This window comes from Solea senegalensis, unplaced genomic scaffold, assembly GCF_019176455.1.
Source record: "Solea senegalensis isolate Sse05_10M unplaced genomic scaffold, IFAPA_SoseM_1 scf7180000014842, whole genome shotgun sequence".
In the NCBI taxonomy this organism is placed as follows: Eukaryota; Metazoa; Chordata; class Actinopteri; order Pleuronectiformes; family Soleidae; genus Solea; species Solea senegalensis.
Window position 1 is genome coordinate 55,081 of NW_025321148.1, and position 26,124 is coordinate 81,204.

The 26,124-nt window shown below is 38.8% G+C and overlaps 1 protein-coding gene across 2 annotated transcripts in view; it reads left to right on the forward strand.

The window, feature by feature from the left end:
• galt (galactose-1-phosphate uridylyltransferase) overlaps positions 1-25,617 on the forward strand; it is a 31,499-nt gene extending 5,882 nt beyond the window's left edge. For both annotated transcript variants that reach the window (XM_044016833.1, XM_044016832.1), the window contains exons 7-11: positions 3,413-3,535; positions 7,429-7,561; positions 9,901-9,984; positions 24,347-24,501; positions 24,982-25,617. In XM_044016833.1, coding sequence (XP_043872768.1) covers positions 3,413-3,535; positions 7,429-7,561; positions 9,901-9,984; positions 24,347-24,501; positions 24,982-25,074 — 588 coding nt within the window. In that variant the 3' untranslated portion in view covers positions 25,075-25,617. The remainder of the gene's footprint in view (positions 1-3,412; positions 3,536-7,428; positions 7,562-9,900; positions 9,985-24,346; positions 24,502-24,981) is intronic.
• The last annotated feature ends 507 nt before the right edge of the window (positions 25,618-26,124 follow it).

Genomic DNA, 26,124 nt, shown 5'->3' on the forward strand with positions numbered 1-26,124 from the left:
TATACGTAAAGCTGATGTGTCATATATCCTGTGATTATAAAGCCTATATAATATATATGTATATGTGTATATGTATGTATATATATATATATATATATATATATATATATATAAAATATCATATATATGTATTATATATATAATATATATATATAAATATAAGCAGCAGAGGGCAGTGTGAGGCTTCATAATCACAGGATATATGACACACCTGTTACTTTTCAAAGCTGCTTTTAATTTGTTTCTACATTGTAAAGGAACATATAGCTTCTGTGAAGACAAATACATAAATCAGCTTTATGTTTTTAAATCCCTTTATTTTATTTTAAAATGTACATACATAACCAGGCATGAATATGTTTAAAAGTTTTGTTTTGTTTTGTTGTTATTTTCATGGTATTTCACAGAAGTTACACTCAATCCTGTATCCAAGCTTTTGAGCAGCTTTTCTACTTTCTACTTTCTGAAGACATCAAAGTTTATGAATGTTGTAGTGTTTGTTCGTGCATGAGTGTGTGTGTGTGTGTGTGTGTGTGTGTGTGTGTGTGTGTGTGTGTGTGTGTGTGTGTGTGTGTGTGTGTGTGTGTGTGTGTGTGTGTGTGTGTGTGTGTGAGAGAGAGAGAGAGAGAGAGAGAGAGAGAGAGAGAGAGAGAGAGAGAGAGAGAGAGAGAGAGAGAGAGAGAGAGAGAGAGAGAGAGAGAGAGAGAGAGAGAGAGAGAGAGAGAGAGAGAGGAGAGAGAGAGAGAGAGAGAGAGAGAGAGAGAGAGAGAGAGAGAGAGAGAGAGAGAGAGAGAGAGAGAGAGAGAGAGAGAGAGAGAGAGGCCAAAAAAAACCCTTCAGGCCAAATCATGCAATGCAAATAGATCTAAAAGTTTGAGGAACAACAAACAGAAAATGTTAATCATGTTCTGGAGGCAGCGCTGCTTCTGTTAACTGTAATCTCACTGGAAAGACTTGTATTTTTTCATGTGAGTGAAAGGAAGGAAAATACATTTATGCCTCTGGAATATCATGTTTTAATATAAGTTGCCCAGTGTTTATATACTGCATTAATACCGAGAAGTGCACAGAAAACAAGTGTTTGAAAACATTTGCACCTATGAATCGGACCGTTATAGCGAGAACAGTGTTTTCACTCTTAAAGGTACAGTGCGTTAAAGTTAGCAACATTATTGGTGAAGTTGCTCCAACTGAGTATTTCTCACCTCAGCCTTCCCTTCCAAGTGTGTTGGGGAACACATGTAGTCATCAATGATTAATCGATTATTCAACTATTATGAAGGGATTTCTGGTTTCTTTGCCCCATATAAACAAATAAATCATTGAGACTCATTCATTTTGGTTTAAAATATTTAAGAAGCTGAAACTTGGTTTAATTATTTAAAATAAACTGCTCTTCCTTTATTCATCATCCATTTATTGATTAATTGTTGCAGCCTTAATAATATTATTAGAATTAAAGTACCTAAGAGCCAATACCAGAAGGATAAGATAATAAAAATATTAAAAAAGCCAAAGCTATTGATTGTCAAGCTACTTGCATAACACTTTTTCTTTTACCCTTCCCCTTGAAAAGAGAAAAATATAGTAATTTATAACAATCAATGACAGTGTGATTCTTGCACTGAATTCTGGGTATTTAATCAAACAGCAATTTATCATGCAGCCCGAAGCAGTGCAGCTAATAGCAGCAGAAAACACCTCTGATTATTAAAAGAAAAGTTCTCTCGTCGGCATAAATAATTTACTCTCCGTGAAACTATACTGTGGATGTGTAAAGCAAAGTAAAGAGCTCCTTTTGTTAATACTTATGTGCACATTTAGTCCTCAGCAATCAACAATAATGAGTGTCTCGCTCTCAGACCATGAATATACAGTGTGCATTCGCTGGAACTTGTAGTCAAAGAGTGAGTTTCTTTCTTATTTAAAATACAATAAAGTATAATTATTTTAATGTCTGTCATGACGTTCACTGCGATCCATAAAAAGCTTTCTAAAATAGTGTAGAAGAACATTAACAAAGCTAATTTTGCAGCTTTTTTTTACATGTGCAGCCTTTACTCTGAAAAGCATTATTCTAAATCAGCTGTAGAGCTCATCTGTTTTTAGGGCACCAGAGATTTATTTACGATTTCCGGGGATGTTTACCTCCTCAATCACAGTTTAAAACCATCTTTCCTCGCGTTGTGTGACTTCTGTCTGGTACAAAATAGCAGCTGGTGGTTGATGAGAGTGAAGAGTGAACAATGTGTTTGTCTCAGTTGGATCCGGAAACAGCTGTTTTTAAATGTGTAAATCTTTTTGTAGTGCAGTCATTAATCACGCTGTGCATTTGTGTGTGCGTTCACGTTACAAAGTGGTATAGACAATCTGGCTGAAGGGAGGAAACGGCTGCTTTACTGCACATTCGGCTGTTTACTGAGTAAACGACTGAAAACTCCAAGGGCGCCTGATGGATTGAATGTTTTTTGACTTATTTTTATTGTCATAATCTGGTCTTTGAAGTGATTTCAATTATCTGTTGTGCATGCAAACATCATATCCTTGTAATAAGGTTCTTATCCCAACCTTTAATTTGCTAATAGTAACCAGGATGTGAGTGGTTTTTAACCTTTTTTTACCAACAGACATTCAGAAACCCCACTGTCACAATCATGGGAACATGGTTTTTAATAACAATATATATTATTATATTATTCTAAATCAGATTAGACTCAAATCAGGTCAATGAGAGTTTTTAATCTTGCATTTGCTTAGGGAACAGAGTGGTTTTGTGACTGAAGAACAGAAAATCGAGACAGAATGTCCTGTTTCCCAGAGTTCAACCACAATAATATTAATAACAATAATAATAATAAGATGCACCTTTTTTTACTTTTATGAATCACATAAAAGTAAAAAAAAATGTTTTTTTAATCAACATGATTAAAAAAATGTCCCAATAAGACCAAAATAATGTTTGTATACAACACAGAATCACGTTGACCTTAATAAAGGAGAAAACAGACAATTTCTCATGTGATACAAGTTTAATTTTTTCCACTTTTGACAGATAATGTCATGCTGATGTTCTGCAAAACACGTAGCGGGTAGAAGAGCTTTTATTGCTTGCACATGAAACTGCAGCTGATGTTGTTTGCTGTGATGAATTACCTGTCGCAATTAAATTTTAGTGTCTGCAAGTTGGTTTTCACACTGTAGTGAAATAAATGAAAATGGTGGCTGCCAGCGGAAAACAGACTCATCAATCTGAAATGGCTAAATGAAAAAATGTAATTAAAGGTTTGAAATTTGGAATCTGTGATACATTTATCTGTAATGTTATTAGAGATACAGACATTTGGAATTGAGGTAAAACCAAGCAAACAAAGCACGTGTATGATTCTTTTTTTTGTTTCCTGTGATGTCATAGGTGTGGGCCAGCAACTTCTTGCCTAATGAGCCGGCTCTGTCGGACCGCTGTCAGAGAGCGTACTATCAGAAACACGGAGAGCCGCTGCTGCTGCAATACGCCAAACAAGAGGCGGAGAGGAAGGTGAGCACATACAAACACAAAGACACGTCATATAACCAAAGTAATGACTTAAGTCCATTTCACACATAGAAAGTTGTAATTCAGTCTCCTTAAGCTGGTTTCTACATTTCCCAAAACACCTGCATACACACATTCGGTCAGAGCAGGTTGCAAAACCTGTGGTAGCCACTATACCACTGTGTGGCCTGGTTTATATTACTAAATACTCACTGATATTCTGACTCAAGGAACATCACTGGTAGGAGAAAGAGTTTAGTGTTGTTCTCTGGGTTTTCCAGTTTTTCCTCTCACAGTCCAAAAACACGCAGAGGTTGTTTGGACACTCTGAACTGACCACATGTGTGAATGTGAGAGTGAATGGACTGGTGACGTGTCCCCGGTGAACTCTGCCTTTAGCCATATGTCAGCCGGGATCGGCTCCAGCTCCTCACAAAACCTCAAGTGGAGGATAAAGCGGTAAACAATGGGTGAATGAATAATATGATCTTTCTTTCTTTCCTTCCTTCTTTCCTCCTTTCCTTCCTTCACGTTGTTCTCTCTTCATCAGCATCCTCTGCCTGTTTCTTGGTCAGTGAACCGTGTGATTGGACAGCAGTGATGCTTATTAGCATAACGCTGTGGCGTGCATCTTCAACCTGCGTGTGTGTGTGTGCAGTAATGCAGACAGGGTCTGAGCATGATTAGTATGCTGGGAAAAGTCCTATTATTATTACTGAACAGATGGATGAACTTTCTATTAAACTTGACAGAGCCAGAACTTGTTTTTGTCTCTGTTGTTGAAAGAACAGTGAGACTTATTTTTCTATATATATATATATATATATATATATATATATATATATATATATATATATATATGTATATATATATATGTATATGTACTGTATTTTTCGTCACTTTATTCTTTCTTTACAGCATTTTGTTTCGGCTCTTTACTCTTTCAGTGTCTATAGAGTTTTTTAGTTATTGTAGTTATGCAATAAGAAAAAGAAAAATGTTGCGAACTACAGCTTTTTGCTCAGAAAGTGTTGAAGATGAGAACTGTCATGTCTGTGTGGTGAAGACAGTTTAAAGCTGTAGTGCGTACCTTTTAAATACAAACAAATGTCTATCATATTCAAACCATTATCAAATACATTCCCTTAAAAAAAAATAAAAAATAAATCACAATCTCTGCCATAGGAAGGCAAAACAAAACAAGTTCTCCCTAAAAAAAACCACCTGCCTGCAGTCTGGAGAAGTAATGTTACACTCAAAGACAGAAAAAAACAACACATGATGGACTGTTGAAATCTGCGCGTGTCTGTGTATTTGTTACGTCTTTAGAAGCTGAACCATTTTCTTATTTCTGAGGAACTGGTTAACGAAGATGTGAATTGTGGTTAGGTTAAGGTTAGGCTAAAAGTCAATACAGTGATTCCTAAGAAGAATAGCTGTGCACACCTGTGTGTGTGTGTGTGTGTAAGACACACAGAGAGAATTGTGCTGTGTGTTTGTCTGCAGCATTACAGTTAGCAGTGACAATAAATTATTAATGTGAAGTGTTGTGAGCTGTTGGACAAAAATAAGACCAAAGCTGAGTGATATTGTGTTTTATACCTGTTTGTCAAAGTCAGAATGTTAGAGTTTTAGCCTGAAGTAGCAGCAGCAGCAGCAGCAGCAGCAGCAGCAGCAGCACGAGCCTCCTCTGGGTTTCCTCACAACAGTGCTCATTAAAAAAAGAGTAATAAAAAAAAAGAACAAATAAACAAAAACACCCCCTGCTCCACTGGTGTATTGAGATGCATGCGCAGCGCAACATACGGTGTGGCATGGCGAGTATAATACACAACATGGACCAAGGCATATGTCATGTGGAAATGCTGGCAGTGTTTGGTAATTACTCCAAATTCCATAAGGGGGTGATAGATGTCCCTACCTGAAGCTTTAACTTAGATTAGCATAAAGTAATATAACAATCTTACACAATCCTTTGGCTTTTTTTGTAGCCAAAACTTTTTCTTTTCTCTTTTGCTGTGAGAAATAACAGACATATTTTTTTTCATTAGCCACTTCACACATCACATCGATCTGAAGAGGAAGGCCGCTTCCTTTCTTCTGAATCAAAGCCCATTCTTTTGTGTGACTGAAGAAACAAAAGTGTTTCACTCCTCTTCCGGGGATAACTGGAGAGGGAGAATTAGCTTGATGAGAGAATATAAAAATAACCAAAGAGGGGTTTTGAGTACAAAGTAGGACAGAAGCAGAGAAGAGGAGGAGGGAGTAAGACAAGTGGAGACAGAAACAAAGACACAGAGCAAGAAGGAGGAGGAAAAAAAAAAAGATACTGCCACTGATTCATTCTGGGAATGAGCGGATACCTGTTGTGTGTGTGTGAGTGTGTGTGTGAGAGAGAGAGAGACAGAGAGAATGGCATTAAGGTTCTGAGAAAAGCAGAGTTGACACTTACAGTCTCCTCAACAGCTGCTCGTGGGGATTTTATAAAATCAAAGTGGAAGCAGAAGTGTGTGTGTGTGTGTGTGTGTGTGTGTGTGTGTGTGTGTGGTTTGCCAGAATGACTTTACCAACTTGTTCCAGTTCTTGTGCGTACGTGCTCCTCTCTTTTTGCCTCTGTCGGTCTGACCTAAGGTTAGGACCGTAAATTGGCACACAGAGGCGTCTGGAGGAGTTTGAATTGGAGTTCAGCTCCCAGGTGACGCACTTGACTTTGAAACCAAAACTTTCTCAGCTAATTGAATAAAACCTCTTCAAGATTTCTCTGAGGTGGTGTGTGTTTCATGGACATCGTCCACTTCACTCCTCTCCATCAGTAGTCTCTCCATCCTGGTTTTCCAGTATTAATCTTATCAAAGTTTTTTTTTTGTTATTGTTAAATACTAATATTAATTCAGGTCCCTGCTTTTCCCTTCTCATTTCCTTGAATCCTGTGCTCTGAGTACAGTCCATTAAGGGTGCTTTCATACCTAGCTTGTTGTTCCGAAACTGGGAATGTTTCTCCCCTAGACCGGTTCTAATGGGCTTGTGTGAACACAGCAATCAGCACTCAGTAAGCGGCAAAAATCAACCTAGAGAGGGTGGTCTCAACTGGGTTTCAATCGCTCCACAGAACGGTTCGTTTGCAGTGTGTACACAATTTACGAGTGGCATTCACCCAGGAACTGGTACGACCAACAGTGCTGTTGCAACTGTGCTACTGCAAGACACAACTTTGGTAAACAGAGTTTGAGCTACATGTTGAAAAGAGTCAGCTGTCCAGTCATTATATGCCTCCAGAAAACATCTTGTTCATTGTTGATGAAGTCTCTGGATGTGTCTTCTTATCATCATCACATATATGGCATCGTTCTACTGGCATAGAACATTGGAAATGTTTGTATACACCATCCAGAGAACTGTGTGAAAACGAATCGAACTAAGGTTTAAGTCCAACAACAGTAACACATTACTCACTGAATCGGAACGAAAGCACCCTAAGAGAACTGAGCTTTTTAGGAATCTATCGCACTATTAAACAAACAAAGAACATGCAGTATCTCCGTAAATGACAAAGTGATTAGAGGACTTGTGGACAATCCTCACAGAAGCTCACTGTGATCCGTCACGTTGTGTTTTCTTACATTCATGGGGGTACGTTGATGTGATTTGAACTCTGGCACCGCTCGACTGGTGTGAAAACAAGACTGGTTCCCTGCGATCACCGAGGTTCCAAATGGAACTAGAGCCTGGAGGGGAACCTGTGCTTGCCTCTGTAAAAACACTACGTGACCAACTGAAGCAACTAGAGATCATAACTCTGCCCCACAGGCTTGTTCCGTGGACACCGAGTGAAATACAAGACAGTGCCTTCACCTCAAAACATTAAAATGCATTCATAATTGTGCCTCTCCTCTTAGGAGCGTGTGGTGGTGGAGAGCTCTGATTGGCTGGCAGTGGTTCCATATTGGGCAACGTGGCCCTACCAGACACTGCTGTTACCAAGACGACACATCCTCAGAATCAGTGACCTGACAGCAGATGAGAAGGAGGGTGAGTGTGTGTGTGTGTGTTTTGACAGAGTGAGTGACTGAGAGAACAATGAGACAATTTAGAGACGTCTATGGCAAGTCAGCAGCTCAGTTGGGAGCCTGCAGGTTTGATCCCCAGCTATGTATGTGTGCGTGTGTGTGCGTGTCACCCTCTGTGTTCAGTCAAGCTTCCCAGACGAGGAAACATTTATTTTAAATCCTCTGTGAGCAAGAAAGTTTAAATTTATCCAGTAAATGACGTTTAATATATCTCAGAGGTTTGCTCAGCTTGAAGGTTGAAGTGAATCGATGGGTGTTCTTAATGGGTGATATTTGATTTTGACATTGTGGAAAATTGATTCTCATGGGATCAGTGTGTTCTGGTTAAGATAACTCACCACTTTCCCTCAAGGTTAGCAAATGAACCAAGGACTCACTTAAAAGGTTTTTGTTGTCTCAAACGCACAAATGCTGTAAATTCTGTCACAAAAGACTTAGTTTGATGACGTTAGGGTGCAGTGTGGGATCATGGGAGTTGGTGTCTTTTTATTTTGTTTGGTTTACTCTTATGGGGTGAGGTTTGGCTGCAGAATGAGGAGCAAATGTCAATGATTTTAGTGACAAATACACAAATACAACCAAAAAACTCAAGACAACACACTCTAACTAGTAGTACCCAATATATCCTTCCTTTCATAAGGAGTTTGATGAGAAAATAGGATGATGTAAATAAAAGAAACACAAGTAGAAATACAGATTTATAATTGTCTAATGTTCGTACACTACTTCAACAAAAAACACAGAAATTAAATCTTAATTTAGTAGTTTGTCGTCCTCAGAAAACCGCAGAATATTTTTCCACACTTAACAGGAGAGAGGCATCAGAATTAAATAACAAATTGAAATCAGCTCCTGCCGTCAGTGAACCCCAGAGGGGATGATGTTTGTGTCGTCTCTCATTCTCAACACTTGACATCATATCAAACTGTGAATCCAAAATTTATACCTGTCGTTTGCCTGCAGCTGGTAGAATAACAGTTTAATGTATTCACACTGAGTCTGATGTCAGAGTAATCAGTTAATTACCATTAACAGAACTTGGTCCCTCCCCAAAAAAAGATGTTTCTTCTTCTCTATATCAAGACTTTTCGTATCTGGTTACACTGTAACAAATTGTCAGTAGGATTTTACAAAACGCCAGGAAATTGCCAGGAAATTAAAAAGGAAGTAAAATTACTGATGATTTCTATTTTACAAGATTACAGATGATAAGTTCTTGTTGTATTCCAATTACATCAACTTATTGTTTTATCAGAAAACAAACAATTAACCATAACTCAGTTTACAACATTATCTTTATTGTGTTCTGTTCATATTTTAGGCAACTAATACCTGGCAACTAATGCTGTTATTTCTCCAAACATACAAAAAGTAAATGATTGTTTTTTTATATATTAGCAAATATCTGCCAAACGAGTTGCAAGGGAAGTAAAAAGAAAGTGGTAATTACTGTAAAACATAGTTAAAGTATTTTATAAAATTACAAGTTTTTGGTGAATGTGAGTTACCGCAAAGTAATAAACTGTAACTTAGTTGACAACACTACTTTCTATTTAAGTCACAGAAGTTACCTGGTAACTAGAGCTGTTATTAACCCAAAAGTTACAGTAAATTACATCTTCTTTTTTTACCCAAATATTATTTACGTGATGCTCCTTGTTTTGTCGTTCTCTCTCGCACTCGTGTTTGTTGATGATTCCTTCATGCAAATTCCCCACTGATGACAAAAATGTATCATGAAATTATTTGTTTCAGCGCATATTATAGCAAATAATATGAAACTATCGCCATTTCCCTATTGTCTCATGACTTATGTTGTCATATCACACAGCCAGACTTATTACACTGTTTATTGTGTGAATTATTTAAATGCCCAATATATGATCTCATCTATAAAATGACATTGGACCAATTTGCTCATACAGTCGATATCGCATCACTTGTAAAAATGAAAGATTCAGATTTATTGATTACTAATACTTTGTGTATACTTAAAATTTCATGTAACCACTACAGCACAGCAAGTTTTTCCTGACGTGTTCATCATGTATTCAGATGTTTCCTTCATATTTAATTTCCCCCTAAAAAAGAATAAAAGTTGCATATAAGATTATTTTTCACTTTCAGTTATTTCACGTTTCCCTCTCACCTGCAACTCCTCTTCCTCACGACATTCATTATGAACCACATCCACTAACAAACATCGTCTCTCTCCCTCCAAGCCACGTCTGCATGTTATATTTATCTAATGTATCAATTATTTTTTTTCACTTCATCTCTGTCTCTGTGTCTGTTTGCCAGGTCTGGCTGACATCATGAAGCGACTGCTGACCAAATACGACAATCTCTTTGAAGTCTCTTTCCCTTACTCCATGGGCTGGCACGGTAAGACTCGCAGTGGGAGGGCAAGAGAGTTGAAAGGGAAGTTAAGGTGATAACGTATTCAAAGTCATTCCTCAAAGCTGGCGCCCTGTTGGGCAAAGGGCCCATTTACAGTGACCCAGGTTCAATTCCACCCGTGGTGCTTTCCTGCGTGTCTTCCCTCTTTCACGTTTTTACTTTCCTGTCCAATAAAGGACAAAAAAAATCTCAATTTCTGTCGAGTGACAGAGCAAGGAGGAAAAAAAATGGATTAAAGACATGAGAATGTGCTGCTATACAAACTGGAGGCCATTCACATACAAGACGGGATATGAATTAATGCAGTTTGGCTTCTTTTAAAAGAAATCGTGTAGCAAGACATGATAATACTCTGAAGGAAAATATATGGCAGCACTAACTAGGACATAAGCTGGACAAAACTAACTAACTGTCTGGTGGTGTGTGTGTGTGAGTGCAGTGTGACGTTATAGTGGGGAGATCTGAATATGGAGGATAACATACGGAGGAGGCACTATAGATATACAGTATACAGTGCTCAGCATAAATGAGTACACCCCCTTTGAGAAGTACCATTTTAAACAATATGTCAATGAACACAAAAACTATTTTCAAAATGTTGAATATATATAAGTTTATATAACATCTGTTAAACTTATGACATGAAAGTAAGGTCAATAACATAACTTAGATTACACATTTTTCAATTTTACTGAAATAAGGGCCATGCAAAAATGAGTACACCCCACAACAAAAACTACTAAATCTAGTACTTTGTATGGCCTCCATGATTTTTAATGACGGCACCAAGTCTTCTAGGCATGGAATGAACAAGTTGGAAACGTTTTGCTACATCAATCTTTTTCCATTCAAGAATTAGCTCTTTCAGAGACTGGATGCTGGATGGAGAGTGATCCTCAACTCTTCAGAATTCCCCATAGGTGTTCAATTGGGTTCAGATCAGGAGACAGACTTGGCCACTGAATCACTTTTAACCTGTTCTTCTTCAGAAATCCAACAGTGGCCTTAGATGTGTGTTTAGGATCATTGTCATGTTGGAAAAGTGCACGACGACCAAAGACACGGAGTGATGGCAGCATCTTTTCTTTCAGTACAGAGCAAAACATCTGTGAATTCATGATGCCATCAATGAAACACAGCTCCAAGACACCAGCAGCACTCATGCAGCCCCACATAAGGACACTGCTACCACCATGTTTCACTGTAGGCACCATGCATTTTTCTTTGAATTTCTCACCTTTGCGACGCCATACAGTTTTGAAGCCATCAGTTCCCAAAACATTTATCTTGGTCTCATCACTCCAAAGTACAGAGTCCCAGTAGTCTTCATCTTTGTCAGCATGGGCCCTGGCAAACTCTAGGCGGGCTTTTTTGTGCCTGGGCTTTAGGAGAGGCTTCCGTTGGGACAGCACCCATGCATGCCATTCCTCTGCAGTGTATGCCATATTGTGTCACGGGAAATAGTCCCCCCAGTTTGGCTTTCTACTTCCTTGGATAACTGCAGTGAACTTGAATGCCGATTTTCTTTGACCCTTCTCATCAGGAGACGCTCCTGTCCAGGCGTTAACTTCTGTGGATGACCTGGACGTCTCTGTGAGATGGTTGCAGTTCCATCTTTTTTAAATTTTTGTACCACTTTTGCTACAGTATTCTGACTGATAAGTAAAGCTTTGCTGATCTTCTTGTAGCCTTCACTTTTGCGGTGTAAAGAAATTATTTTCTTTCTCAGGTCTTGAGACATTTCTCTTCCATGTGGTGCCATTGCTAACAACATGAAATGGAAAGGGGTTTATAGTCAACTGTCTGCTGGACACCTGTGTGATGAATAATGAGACTCACCTGTGGTTGATTATTGTTAAATTGGACATTTGCAGTCTAAGATTTAGCCTTGCTCCAGAGACTTTCAGTGGGGTGTACTCATTTCTGCATCACCCCAATTTGAGTAAAACTATACATTTTGTTCTCAAAGTTATATTATTAACCTTACTTTCATGTTATAAGTTAAAGAGATGTTAAAAAAACTTAGTCTTGTCAACATTTTGGAAATTGTTTTTGTTTTCATTGAGATATTGTTTAAAATGGTCCTTTTCGAAGGGGGTGTACTCATTTACGCTGAGCACTGTATATCTATATATACATACGTATAGGACACTTTAAAGGAAAGAGACATGAGTGATAAAGCTGAGAGTGGAGAACCATAATATTAATAAGAAGTAAGGGGGCTGCATGATTTAACTCTTGGAAAATTTGCCGTTGGAATAATACACAACTCCTTATATGGACATCCTGTGTGTGTGTGTGTGTGTATAGGTCACATAGTCAGGCTTTACAAAATGCATTTTTTTTTCATCTTATGTGTTGTTGACTCAAACTTATGATACATGTTTTGGTAGTTTTATAATGTAGCAATAATTGTGCAGTTATATTTTTGTTCATAAAAATATGAAAAACAAGCCAAGTGTACTCTGATTATATGTCTTTATATACACACAAAATATACACACATTATGTATATAAATATACACACACACACACGTATAAGTGTGTGTGTATATGTATATATATATATATATATATATATATACACACACACACACACACAGTGGGTACAGAAAGTATTCAGACCCCTTTAAATTTCTCACTCTGTTTCATTGCAGCCATTTTCTAAAATCGAAAAATTTCATTTTATTTCTCATTAATGTACACTCAGCACCCCATCTTGACAGAAAAAAAAACAAAAATGTAGAATTTTTTGCAAATGTATTAAAAAAGAAAAACTGAAATATAATAGTATATATAATAGTATTCAGACCCTTTGCTCAGTATTGAGCTAGTACAGCCATGAGTCTTCTTGGGAATGATGCAACAAGTGTTTCACACCTGGATTTGGGGATCCTCTGCCATTCTTCCTTGCAGATCCTCTCCAGTTCTGTTAGGTTGGATGGTGAACGTTGGTGGACAGCTATTTTCAGGTCTCTCCAGAGATGCTCAATTGGGTTTAGGTCAGGGCTCTGGCTGGGCCAGTCAAGAATGGTCACAGAGTTGTTCCGAAGCCACTCCTTTGTCATTTTAGCTGTGTGCTTGGGGTCATTGTCTTGTTGGAAGGTGAACCTTCGGCCCTGTCTGAGGTCCTGAGCACTCTGCAAGAGGTTTTCTTCCAGGATATCTCTGTACTTGGCCACATTCATCTTTCCTTCAATTGCAACCAGTCGTCCTGTCCCTGCAGCTGAAAAACACCCCCATAGCATGATGCTGCCACCACCATGTTTCACTGTTGGGATTGTATTGGGCAGGTGATGATGGTTTTCTCCACACATACCGCTTAGAATTAACGGCAAAAAGTTCAATCTTGGTCTCAGACCAGAGAATCTTATTTCTCATAGTCTGGGAGTCCTTCATGTGTTTTTTTGGCAAACTCTCTGCGGGCTTTCATATGTCTTGCACTGAGGAGAGGCTTCCGTCGGGCCTCTCTGCCATAAAGCCCCGACTGGTGGAGGGCTGCAGTGATAGTTGACTTTGTGGAACTTTCTCCCATCTTCCTACTGCATCTCTGGAGCTCATCCACAGTGATCTTTGGGTTCTTCTTTACCTCTCTCACCAAGGCTCTTCTCCCACGATTTAGTTGGACGGCAATAGGAATAGGAATAGTTCTGGTCGTCCCAAACGTCTTCCATTTAAGGATTATGGAGGCCACTCCATAATTCTTTTGTAACCTTGGCCAGATCTGTGCCTTGCCACAATTCTGTCTCTGAGCTCCTTCGACCTCATGATTTTCTCATTTGCTCTGACATGCACTGTGAGCTGTAAGGTCCTATATAGACATGTGTGTGCCTTTCCTAATCAAGTCCAATCAGTTTGATTAAACACAGCTGGACTCCAATGAAGGAGCAGAACCATCTCAAGGAGGATCAGAAGAAATGGACAGCATGTGAGTTAAATATGAGTGTCACAGCAAAGGGTCTGAATACTTAGGACCATGTGATATTTCAGTTTTTCTTTTTTAATACATTTGCAAACATATCTATATTTCTGTTTTTTTTCTGTCAAGATGGGGTGCTGAGTGTAGTTTAATGAGAAATAAAATGAACTTTTTTTATTTTCGCAAATGGCTGCAATGAAACAAAGAGTGAAAAATGTATAGCAGTCTGAATACTTTCAGTACCCACTGTATACACACACACATATATATATATATATATATACATATATACATGTATATATATATATATATATATATAGGGCACCGGTGCGCAGTGCCGACTTTAGTGTTGTTTGAATAATAAATCCAAGAGAGCGTGTTCCGCCCAAGTGGCATAAAAGTATAAAGATAGTCAGTGAAATATGTGACTGAGCTGTGCTGACAGGAATCTGAAGGCAGTGTCATCGAATGTGACTGTAATCTGCAAAGATCAGTCGCGATTTTTCGTTTAAAATCCTCCACCTCAACGGGAAAATACGAGTGCATAAAGAGGAAAGACACGCACTAAATAACACCTGAGGTTTTTTATGACGGCTTGTAAAATTTAATACACAAAATATCTTCCACCTCTACTTCTACTTACTGTATGTCCCTAAGCAACAGAAAAAAATGCCACCTCTAGCTTTTCTCTGTCCAACATTCTTACTCTTCTTACTCTAGTTTATATCTTCACTAGGGGGAGACCAATTAGCAAATATCTGACATTTCTTAATAATCAGCATCTCCCGAATATGATTTATTCTTTTGCAAATTATTCCAAATTATGCATATTAGCATTTTTAGCATTTTTGCATTAATTATCGTCCACTCGACCTCTATTCTAACCACACCTTCTGCTCGTGTCCCCGTCCCCTTCTTTCTCCTTCAAGTGAATTTTCACTGTGCATTACGCTGTCAGTAACATGAGATCGATATCCTTTCACATGCAGTGTGTGCTTCTCCTCACATCTCACACCAGCCTCTTGTCTCTGCAGTCGGTGAGCTCACAATCTTTTTCCCCCCTCTGATCCAATTTAACAAGAGTCGACATCATGCTGCAACATGGCATTAATTCATCAGTGGTGATAATCTAATGTCTCAGTAAAAGAAGAAAACTGTGAGCTTTGGTTGCTGCGTGGACACATTTATGTCCTCAACAATAGATTCTGCTATAAAATGACAAAGGAGAAACTCAGCTTTGATATGACTTACTCACTTCAGCACATACTGAGAGTTCATACAGGTAGAGAGCGCTTATTGTGTAATTCCAGGCTTTTATACCATCATTTAAAGGGCCAGTGTAAAATATTTAGGAGGATGTATTGGAAGAAATGAAATATACTACCCTTCAAATAAAATGATTTAGGTTTACATGGCTTTAAAATAAGCCTTTTAGTTACATATATAAATGCCACCATTTGTTTAAAAACATAAGCTTTCGACACAAAAATCAAATTACGTTTTTTCTTGTAGGGATGTCTGATTTATGGAAAAAATAATTATAATCATGATTAATTGGGTCAAAATTTAAACCACAATTATTTCAAATGATGACTCATTGACCTTGAATTTGAAAGAAATATAATTTATTGCACGCAGAGTAGATTTAAACATGACATTTTGAGTGAACTTTTTGAATTTACCTTAAAATTACTAAAAATAATTGTATTATTTATAGTGATAGTTATAATTATTGTATATATCTTTACTCACGATGTGTGTGTAACCTGGGTATTCCGCTGAATGCGTGTGTTCTTGTCAGTTGACGCACGGGACAGGAAGTCAGACACCTTTTACGACATTAAAAGCATTATTTTCAGAATAAAAGCCCCCACATTTTTTTTGGGCTTATGTAATCGTTTGGGGCCATAAATGTTTCCAATAATTGCACAGCCCTACTTTCCTTTAAACAAAGACAACAGTAGTTTCCTGATTTGCCTGTAAAATGGAGGGGTGAGTGAACATCTGCATATCTGCAGACTCACCATTAGATGTCTCTTAGTTTTACACCCTGGACCTTTAACGTAGCAAAGAAAAATCGGAATTTACTGTACATTTTACGTAAATAGGTTAAAAGAAGTATGTAAAATAGTGATTGTACTGAGATCCTTTATATCACAGGGATTCATATGGATGTGAACATTTCCTTTTGTCAGCGTTTTGCTTTTGAAACCACAGCATTTTTGCAGAGGAGTTATGAGCTTAAAGGGCAAGATTGTATTATAATGATTTAACACAGCGAGGGAAGACACTTTTACAACAGTCCTTTTACTATGTTGACGCATTAACTGAATTTTATCAGGGTTTGCTACTTTCAAAGTTTTCCACAGTTTCAGGATTCCAATCCTGAATCTGAACTAATCTGAACTACTAACTCGTGTCTCTTGATCCTGCGGGCTGTTTTTCTGTGTCGCTCGTCTTTCACTTCACATCACAGAAACACAGCGCAGGTCAGAGGAAGCGAAGCAGTAACAAGACGCACGGAGTGAGCGAACGAGCAGGCGAGCGTGAAAACAATGTCACAGAAGACGAGGCGCTTATCACCTTTGCTATCGGAGGCCAAATTATCCTTTCATTGTGACAGAACACGCAGAGAGACGGACGCATTTACATAGAAACAGACAACAACATCCACGTAATCTGTGCTCGAGTAACTTGAATCACAACAGGGAGGATGTGGCAGTTATGAATGGGCCCTTTTTGCACAGCAGCCATTTTGACAGGTCACAGTAGGAACATCACAGGTGTCCATAATGACGGCTGAGTTCCATTTAGCTTGCTTGGTTTACTGTCATGTTATCCTGACTGACATTATCCTTACTCATTGTTAATGTGGCTGTTGCTACCTGATCCACACCAGAAACTGGATTTGTTCTACATCCGGTCGAAACGGTATCAGGTTTATGTCAGGATTTAAAATAAAACAATATGATATTTAGTTTTAGTTGTTAGTTATCTTTATAAGGGTGTTGTTTCTTCTTTTGTTTTACGGCGGGTGGTAACCACAACTGTTAGAGGCAACAGGAGGCAGTAGAGTAGTGACAGTGATGAGTAACACCTGTGCTCTTCCTGTTAAAATCTGTTAAAATGGCTGCAGTTGCGAAGTGATTATTGTCTTCAAGTGTTCAATTCAATTCAATTAAATTTTATTTGTGTAGCGCCAAATCATAACATACATTATCTCAAGGCACTGTACATAGACAACATCAAGGAGAGCAGAGAACCCCAACAGTTCACACAATGAGCAAGCACTAGGCATCAGTGGAGAGAAAAAACTCCCTCTTAACAGGAAGAAATCTCTGACAGAACCAGGCTCAGAGATGTGCAGTCATCTGTCTCGACTGGTTGGGGTGAAAGGACAATGGGGGACAGAAAGGGGCGAGAGAAAGGACAAGAGGAAGATGAGGTAGAGACAGAAGAGAGAGAGAGACCAGGAGCAGATACACAACAACTGTATCAAGTTACAAGTTTATACAGTCAATGATATCGACTTTTAATTATAGCACAATAATAATGGTGATGATATGTATGATATGGATAGCCTCGAAAACTGGATCTTGATCCTGCAACCTGAAAGATGAGAAGACGGAGAGAGAGAGAGAGAGGGAAGGAAAGACACAAACTAGGAAGAGAAAGAGACAAGGTTAATGACATTTAAAAAGTCATATTCATACCCTGAGTGTGAGAGAGTGAATGTGTGTGCACCACAGGAAAATCCCCCAGCAGTCTAGTTCTATAGCAGCATATAGCAGCAGAGCTGGTGCAGGTTTCCCTGAACCAGCTCTAACTATAAGCTTTATCAAAAAGGAAAGTTTTAAGTCTAACTTTAAATACAGAGAGAGGCTCCGCCTCCCGAACTATCATTGGGAGCTGGTTCCACAGGAGAGGAGCCTGGTAACTGAAGGCTCTGCCTCCCTTTCTGCTCTTACAGACTCTGGGAACCACAAGTAAACCTGTATTTTGTGACCTAAGTGGTCTGTTAGGGTGATAAGGTAAGACTAGGTATTTCAGGTATGAAGGGGCCTGACCATTAAGTGCTTTGTACGTGAGGAGGAGGATTTTAAATTTAGGTTTCTTTCTAGTTCCTGTCAGAACTCGTGCTGCAGCATTTTGAATTAACTGAAGGATTCTAACAGACTTGTTAGAACATCCTCATAATAAGGAGTTACAGTAATCTAATCTAGATGTAACAAAAGCATGAACTAGTTTTTCAGCATCCTGTAAGGACAGAATGTTTCTAATTTTCATAATGTTTCGCAGGTGGAAGAAGGCTGTTCTGGAAATTAGTTTTATGTGTGAATCAAATGACATTTCCTGGTCAAAAGTAACTCCAAGGTTCCTCACAGTGGAACTGGAAGCCAGGGTGATGTCGTCTAAAGTGACAATGTGATCAGAAAGTTTTTCTCTGACGTGTTTAGGGCCGAGTATAATGACCTCAGTTTTTTCTGAGTTTAAAAGTAGAAAGTTACAGGTCATCCAGGACTTAATGTCTCTGAGACATTTCTGGAGTTGAACAACCGGATGTATTTCATCCGGCCTTATTGATAAATATAGCTGTGTGTCATCTGCATAACAATGAAAGTGTATGTTGTGCTTTCTAATAATGTTCCCTAAAGGAAGCATATATAAGGTAAAAAGTATAGGCCCAAGCACTGAGCCTTGTGGAACTCCACAATAAACTTTTGTTTGTAGTGAGGCTTTATCATTAACATGAACAAACTGGAATCTATCAGATAAGTATGATTTAAACCAGCAGAGGGCAGCACCTGTGATACCAAGAGTCTGCTCCAATCTCTGCAATAGAATATTATGATCAATGGTGTCAAATGCAGCACTAAGATCTAACATTATCTGAAGCCGCAAGAAGATCGTTACTAACTTTAACTAGTGCTGTTTCTGTGCTATGGTTTAATCTAAAACCTGACTGAAAATCTTCAAACAGGCCATTTATGCGCAAATAATCACATAATTGATTAGCAACTGCCTTTTCTAAGATTTTAGAAACAAAGGGAAGATTTTCGGTCAGTAATTAGCTAAAATATCTGGGTCAAGAGTCGCTTTTTTGAGAAGGGGTTTAATAACTGCTATTTTGAACGTATGGGGCACATATCCAGTTAATAAGGATAGATTAATTTGAGTCAAAATAGAGCTGTTAATAAAAGGAAACACATCTTTAAACAGTTTGGTGGGGAAAGGATCTAACTGACAAGTTGATGGATTGGATGATGAAACTAATGATGTTAAAGGGGACATATTATACCCTATTTCCCTAATTAAAATAGTTCCCTGGTGTCCTAATCAACCTGTCAGTGACATGCTTTGGTCAAAATACCATAAGGATGAAGCATCATAGCAGTTCAATAACCCTGCTAAACCCGCCCCTTTCAGAACGCTTGGTTTTCGCTGATCGCCAACGGCGAGCTGCATAAACTGCCGCTGTATATGTGATTGTATCAGACTGAGTCTGTGTTCCGGTCATGGAGGACTTACTGAACAAATATTTTTAATTAGGACGTGTCAGAATGGTCGGTTATGAGCTCTATGTGACCTTTTCTTAACAATGTGTGTGTTTGTACGTCGGTGAAATACAGTCGCTGACTAAATACAGCGACCGCTGGCCGCAGTCTGATGCGAAGTGGTACGAACACACAAACACACATTTGCTGACTTTATCCGGCACATTAGCATCAAATACAAAATTTATCCACTGAACACACAAATCCTCTGAGGCTGGAAGTTTGTGTAAAACATTTTTGCTCCACTGTGCAGCCACGAACAGCACACTTGTCCCTGCACGTTGACATAATACCGCTCTCCCTCCCTCGCCTGCACTCTCGCAGGGACAAGGTGGAGCTAAGGTGGAGCTCTCGAAGTAAACTTACTGGTGGGGCTGTAATATTCGCGGTGAAATGCGCATGCTGCCGTCATAACCCTTTAACTCAGGGAGATCTATAGGGGAGAAACTGTCTAACTGTGCACCTGGTGCTTCTAAAGCGCTTGTGCTAAAAGATGACTCAGTCCCAATATGAGGGAGGAGATGATCAATTTTTTCTCTAATTGATGTTATTTTATTCACAAAAAAGTTCATAAAGTCATCACTGCTCAGTGTTAAAGGAATAGATGGTTCAATATGTTGGACAAATGGACACTGAGTCTTGAATTGAAAGAAGGAATAAATACATGAAATCATACATTTTTTGAGACGGATAAAACGAGCACTACAAGTCAAGATTTTGGGCCGCTGCAGAGACGCAGCATGCATCAACACACAGAATTGTACTTCCACATCTGTCTTGTTAAACTGAGGCATAGCAGATGCACTTCCTGATGTAGTATCCCTGCACTGGAAATGCTTTTGTGCACAGTGTCAGGGAAACACCTGGCAGTGGAATAAAGGTTAGCAGAGTGCGGTGATGCGGTGTGTGACAGCAGAGAGGGCAGTGTCACTATGGCTGAGCGGTCAGAGTGATCCTTGTAGAAGCTAAAAGTTTGCAAGTTAAGCCCCTGACACAACACCGGGGAGAGAGGTGATGTATGACGGCGGCAGCCGCAGCAGCAGCTCCGTCCTGCTGACTTTTTTTTAGAGAGAGGGAGGAAACCTCTCTGCTCGCTGACTGCACACCAGTCTGGAGAAGTAAAAAAAAAACGCTGAGTTAAATATGGAGTTTTACTGAATTAGAACAAACACACGGTAATCAACAAATCAGCAGAAAGCCTCAACGTAAATATGTTGCAATTAGAGCATTTGCTTCATTACTTCCGTCGTCCTAAGGCAGGTAACGTGAAACAAACAATTAGTCGAGACATCACACACAATTAACTTGAGAGACAAATGGACTCATTATAATAAAAATAGCAGAACTACCTACAACACACAGTTGTATAATAAACCAAACGTACCGGGAAACAGGCGTCAGAGAAGAGAGTAAGTTATTGTTTGTTTGTTTGTTTTGTGCCAATGTTTGAAAGATTTTCAAGGTTAAATAGTTTTAACATTCCTTGAGTTGGTAGATGTGTCAATTTCACAAAAGAGTCCTGTGCAGCGGTAGATTACTGTCTCCCCTCATTGGTGCTCTGGTAGTTTTTCTGTATGAAATCATTCAATAATGAGGAGGGAAGTCCATTTAAAATCAAACAAACCCCAACAGATCCCAAAAGGATCCGATACGTGCCAATGTTTGGAAAGATTTTGATTGATTATTGTTCTAAAACCTGCCACACACTAGAGGACTTCTGACGTGATTTTAAAAACGTGGGAGACCACAGTCACAACGGACTTTGTGCTTTCTCAGGATTGAAAACATTGAAAAACGGTTACAAACTAGATGATCCACGCGTGATTTAGCGTGATTTAGCGCGATTTAGCGCGATTTAGCGCGATTTAGCGCGATTTAGCGCGATTTCAGAATATAGACTGTTGGCGTCGTCGATCAGTAGCTGTTGGGTGCGTGATGTTTTGAGCTGAATAATGGAATCAACTTGACGGTTCTAAACTAAAGTACACACCATCCATTTCCCGGTCAACTCGCTCTCATTGGTTATTGCGGGGTTCTGCTCACGACCCAATCGCCTTTCAGTCCTAAAAATATCAAACATGTTTAATTGAAATCGGAAAGACTCTGATGTGTGCGGTGATGTTAAATTTGTGTCCGTTAATCCCTCACACTAGAGGATAATTTGGCGATAATCTGTTCAAATCATCCTAAAATCGGAAGACACCCACGATTGTTAGAATGGCCAGATTGGGACCAAAATCTGGGCCAAGTATCCTCTAGTGTGGGGCGGGCTTTACTTCATTTTTAGTTGTTTGGCTGTTTTCTGATTTGTCCACAGTTCCATTGTCTGATATCTCAGAGAAACAAGAGGAACCACATTTCTATCCTCTCATCTGCTTCTGAGATTTGAAATCTGTATCTTTTCTGAGCTCACTGCCCTGCTGAGGGTCACTGACTTGTTGCAGCTGTCAGTCTTCTGACACTCAGAACCAGACAGCATGAAAGATAGATTTTGTAAAAAAAAAAAGGAGAGATGATACACTCCCTCCCAAACGGTGGGAGGCGGTCACTGGTTCACCTTGAGCTTTTTATTCCATCGGATGGCAAATCTCTGAAGTGGAAACTGGCAAAACGTTTATTGTGATCGTCTTACATTTAAATCTATAAAGTTGTTGTCTGATTAATGTTGTGTAAACATTGAAATCCAAGGCCTGCTCGTATATTTGTACATGTCCAGCTGCGTCTTCTTTTACCAGGCAGACTTATGAGAGGGAAGTGGGAGGAGGACGAGGAGGAGTGAGGTTTCAGAAATAAACGGCACCACCACCACACCGCTCCTCCAATGGATCAATTATTTTAATATGCCATCTGCACTGTTAAAAATTCTAATTAGAATGGAATCACTTCTCACTACTGTGGGGAAATGTGTCCAAATATTGACGAACCAAAACTGTTTGACAATCCTCTGACGAGTTGGAGTTAAAATATACAGTATTGTGCAAACGTCTCCGCAGCTTTGTTGTTTTTTTATGTTCCGTGAACGATTGACGACTGAAAGTTGGTCTTATTTTATCAGCAACAACGCGTGTGCGTGTGTGTGTGTGTGTGTGTGTGTCTTCTGGATGTCTTCCTGTATTGTGATTACACTCTATGATCATTAAAGCAACAGCAAATCTAACAGTGGCTCAAGAAAATACTCTAATGCACAGCTTCTCCAATCCTAAAGGGAACTGCTAAAGATTAAAAGTGGTTTTTGAACTTTAGCATTTGGGATTTAGGGAAAATAGAGTGCTAACACACACTCACTCACACACACACACACACACACAGACAGACCTGGCTCGCATAATGAGTATCTTTATCTCCCCATCTGTGTTGCTGCCTTATTTTGGCTCATTTAGAAGCAGCCATCTTTTTTTTTTTTTTAGGTCCAGGCTTATTAATGTTGGAGAGGAGAGCGAGACGTGGTTGGATGGTGTTGGAGTCACCTGGGAAATCATGGATTAGAGGAAAGCTATACCTGCTTTAATGCTTGTCATGATTCATCCCCGAGTGATTTTACTCCGGCAACTGCAACAGCTCTCTGTACCTTTTTTTTTATGCAAATGCCGGGATTTAGGCGCACACTCATGTGACCACGCGCTTTGCAGTGCGAACAAATAAACCCAAAGACAATTTAGAAGGACATAATTGTCTCCTAATAGGAGCGTCCACCCTTGTTTCGAGTCATTAGTCTCGTCTTTGTTCTGCCTTTTCTTATTCATTAGTTTCCTTTGTGTCAAACTCTCCGTCAGCTCCATCTGTGTCTAATCAGCCTCCGGAAAGCATCTTTAAAGATGATATTTCAGTGTAAATTCAGTCATTTTCTTTTCTTTAATTCTTTTTTTTATTTTTAAGACAGCTGGTTTTAGTTCCCCTGGTCAACTCTCTACCTTCCTTTAAGATCAGAAAGCCAAAGAATTGCATTTTAGTAACTCTACCAATCACCAGTGTTGGGTTTTTTCAGTAACGGAGTAATGTAATTACTTACTTTTCCTATCGTTGCAACGCCGTTACCGTTACTGAGAACGTAAAGTGACGCGTTACTCTCACTTAATGAAGCATTTGTGTGTATTGGTTAAGTACTTGAATGCAAAGTGTGTGAATATTGTTTATTTTCATTGGATAGTGCCCTGTTTATTGTGCAATGGTATACAGATACAGAGATTTGCACTACTGAAAGGCCACATTTTTCTTTTGTTTCTCTTTACCCAAGTTTACATTTGTGTGTCAATTGTGCCCTTCAATTCAAATGATTTGAATTTGAACAAATGCTCTAAAATACTGTACATAGGGTTTTTATTCTTCATTCAGGTATTATAAACATCTTTGACATATAGGATGTTAAAGAATGTTAAATGGCATTGTAGAACATAAAAAATAACTGAGTAACTAATCACTTTTACAATGTGGTAACTGAGTTACCAACTCAGTTACTTTTTGGGAGAAGTAATTTGTAACCATAACTAATTACTTTTTTAAAGTGAGATGCCCAACACTGGCAATCACTGGACGTGACTCTGTGGTGAGAGGTCATGCAGATGGTGACGAATCAGAGAGTGAAGTGATAGAAAAACATATAATTGGGTAAAATATAAGCATTCACATCACATTGTTTTTGCAAATATATAAAATCTAACTTTTGTAGTAAATAAAGTTGGATTACGAGTCAGAAAGTGATCTTCCTCACTTGATCACAACATAAACATCATCTACAGACTTTCAGGTAAAAGCTCTAAAACGTAACATGTGATAAACAGTCTGTTAGTTTGTATGTTTTACAGCTAAGAGACAGTTTTCTCTCCACTCGCTCCAATCCTCAACTCAACTCTCACGTCTTGCCGTCTTTATCCAGGAGCCCCCACTGGCCCCCACTTAAAGGACGACAACTCCCACTGGCAGCTGCACGCTCACTACTACCCTCCTCTGCTGCGCTCGGCGTCGGTGAAGAAGTTCATGGTCGGGTACGAGATGCTCGCCCTGGAGCAGAGAGACCTCACTCCTGAACAGGTGAGTAATTTATTACACGTAACATACGTGTAACATACACGTAACACACACGACATACGACACAGACATATTTCAACCCCCCACTATTGTGTTGTAAAGAAGTGTTTTTTATTATCAAGGTAAGGACATTATTTTTGAAGATAGAAAACTGAATGTGCTTCACAAAGGGGGAAAAAAACCTTGTAGGTAATGATATAATAATAGATAATGATAATAAAACACATAAAATACTTGAATAGATGATAAATTAGATTTAAAATAAAAATCCAAATGAAAAAAAGACATTACAAGAACCAAGATGCACTTCTAATGCACAAGTTTCTTCAAAATGACAGCCAAAGTTGACTTTTCCCCGCACACTCATTATAATGCAAATCCATGATTGCAGTGAATCCCCTTCTTTGTCACCGTGTTTGTCTTCAGAACTGTACGAAAGCTCAAGGTTGCCATGTTTGTGTGTGTGTGTGTTTGTGTTTTTAGGCTGCGGAGAAGCTTAGAAACCTGCCTGACGAGCATTATAAAACCAGAGAGAAGCAGGAAACAGGAGGAGAAGATAAAGAAGGAATGAAGTGAACAGCGAAAACAGGGGAATACACAAATAAGAACTCAAATGATCACTTTTAATCAGCAGTATGACGTCAGGGTATGTCATGATTCATGATTTTCTTTTGTCTTTGACAGATATTTTTGCCAACAAAGGCCTTAAACGTATTCACACTTACATATTTTTTTCCGCTCAAGTGAATCTCAGCCCATTGTTTCTTCTCTGTGTGCACAGAGCTGATACTCGGCTCCTCGCACTAATTATGAAATTGATCCTCTCCTCCGTGTTATGGTTTGATAATGAGCAAAGGAATTTTTTTTGTTTTTCTCCCTTGCTTCTACATTGGCAAAGCCTTCAACCACAAAAAGCTTTTTACACACTTGTGATTCAAATGTAAGCCTTTGTTCCCTCTAAATGTTTTGAATTATTAACGACCCGCTTCACAGATTGTGTAAAGTTTAATACCTTGAAAGAATGAACATTTCTATTCATGCCGGGGGTTTTTGAACATGAAAAATACACATGTCAGGGTTTGAAATGATTAAAACATAAAAAATAAATGTAAAATTCAACTTGGATTGTCATGTTTTTTTTAGTGCTGATATTTATACTACAACTTAAAATGCAAAAAGGCACAGTCAACATGTCCAAACATCACCAGCATTGTTTTTCCAGAGACAACTTCATTTTAAAGGTTAAGAAAAAACATGTTGTTAAATGTGAAGTTGGAAGTCTGCACTTTTAAAATATCCTCTAAACTCAAAATGTCATGGTAACTCTTGATATGTTTACTCACGGGAACAACAGCAGATGGTAGTGTTGCTTAAAAAGTTTGGGAGGATGACCTAGGATTTAAGCTCAGAATTTAACCTTAACTAAAACCCTTTTTTTTCCCCCACTTTCCTCATTCAGTGAACACTTCTCCCAGAGCGAGGACGTCAGACGTCAGAGTCTGCTTGAAGAGCAAGTTTATGTACTTTTTGCCATTTTGCCCCTTGCTTTCAATACTCAGGCCTATAGGTTAGTCAGAGGGATAATTAACTCTCCAAATAAAGATTTTTCATTGAGTGTTTTCCCCC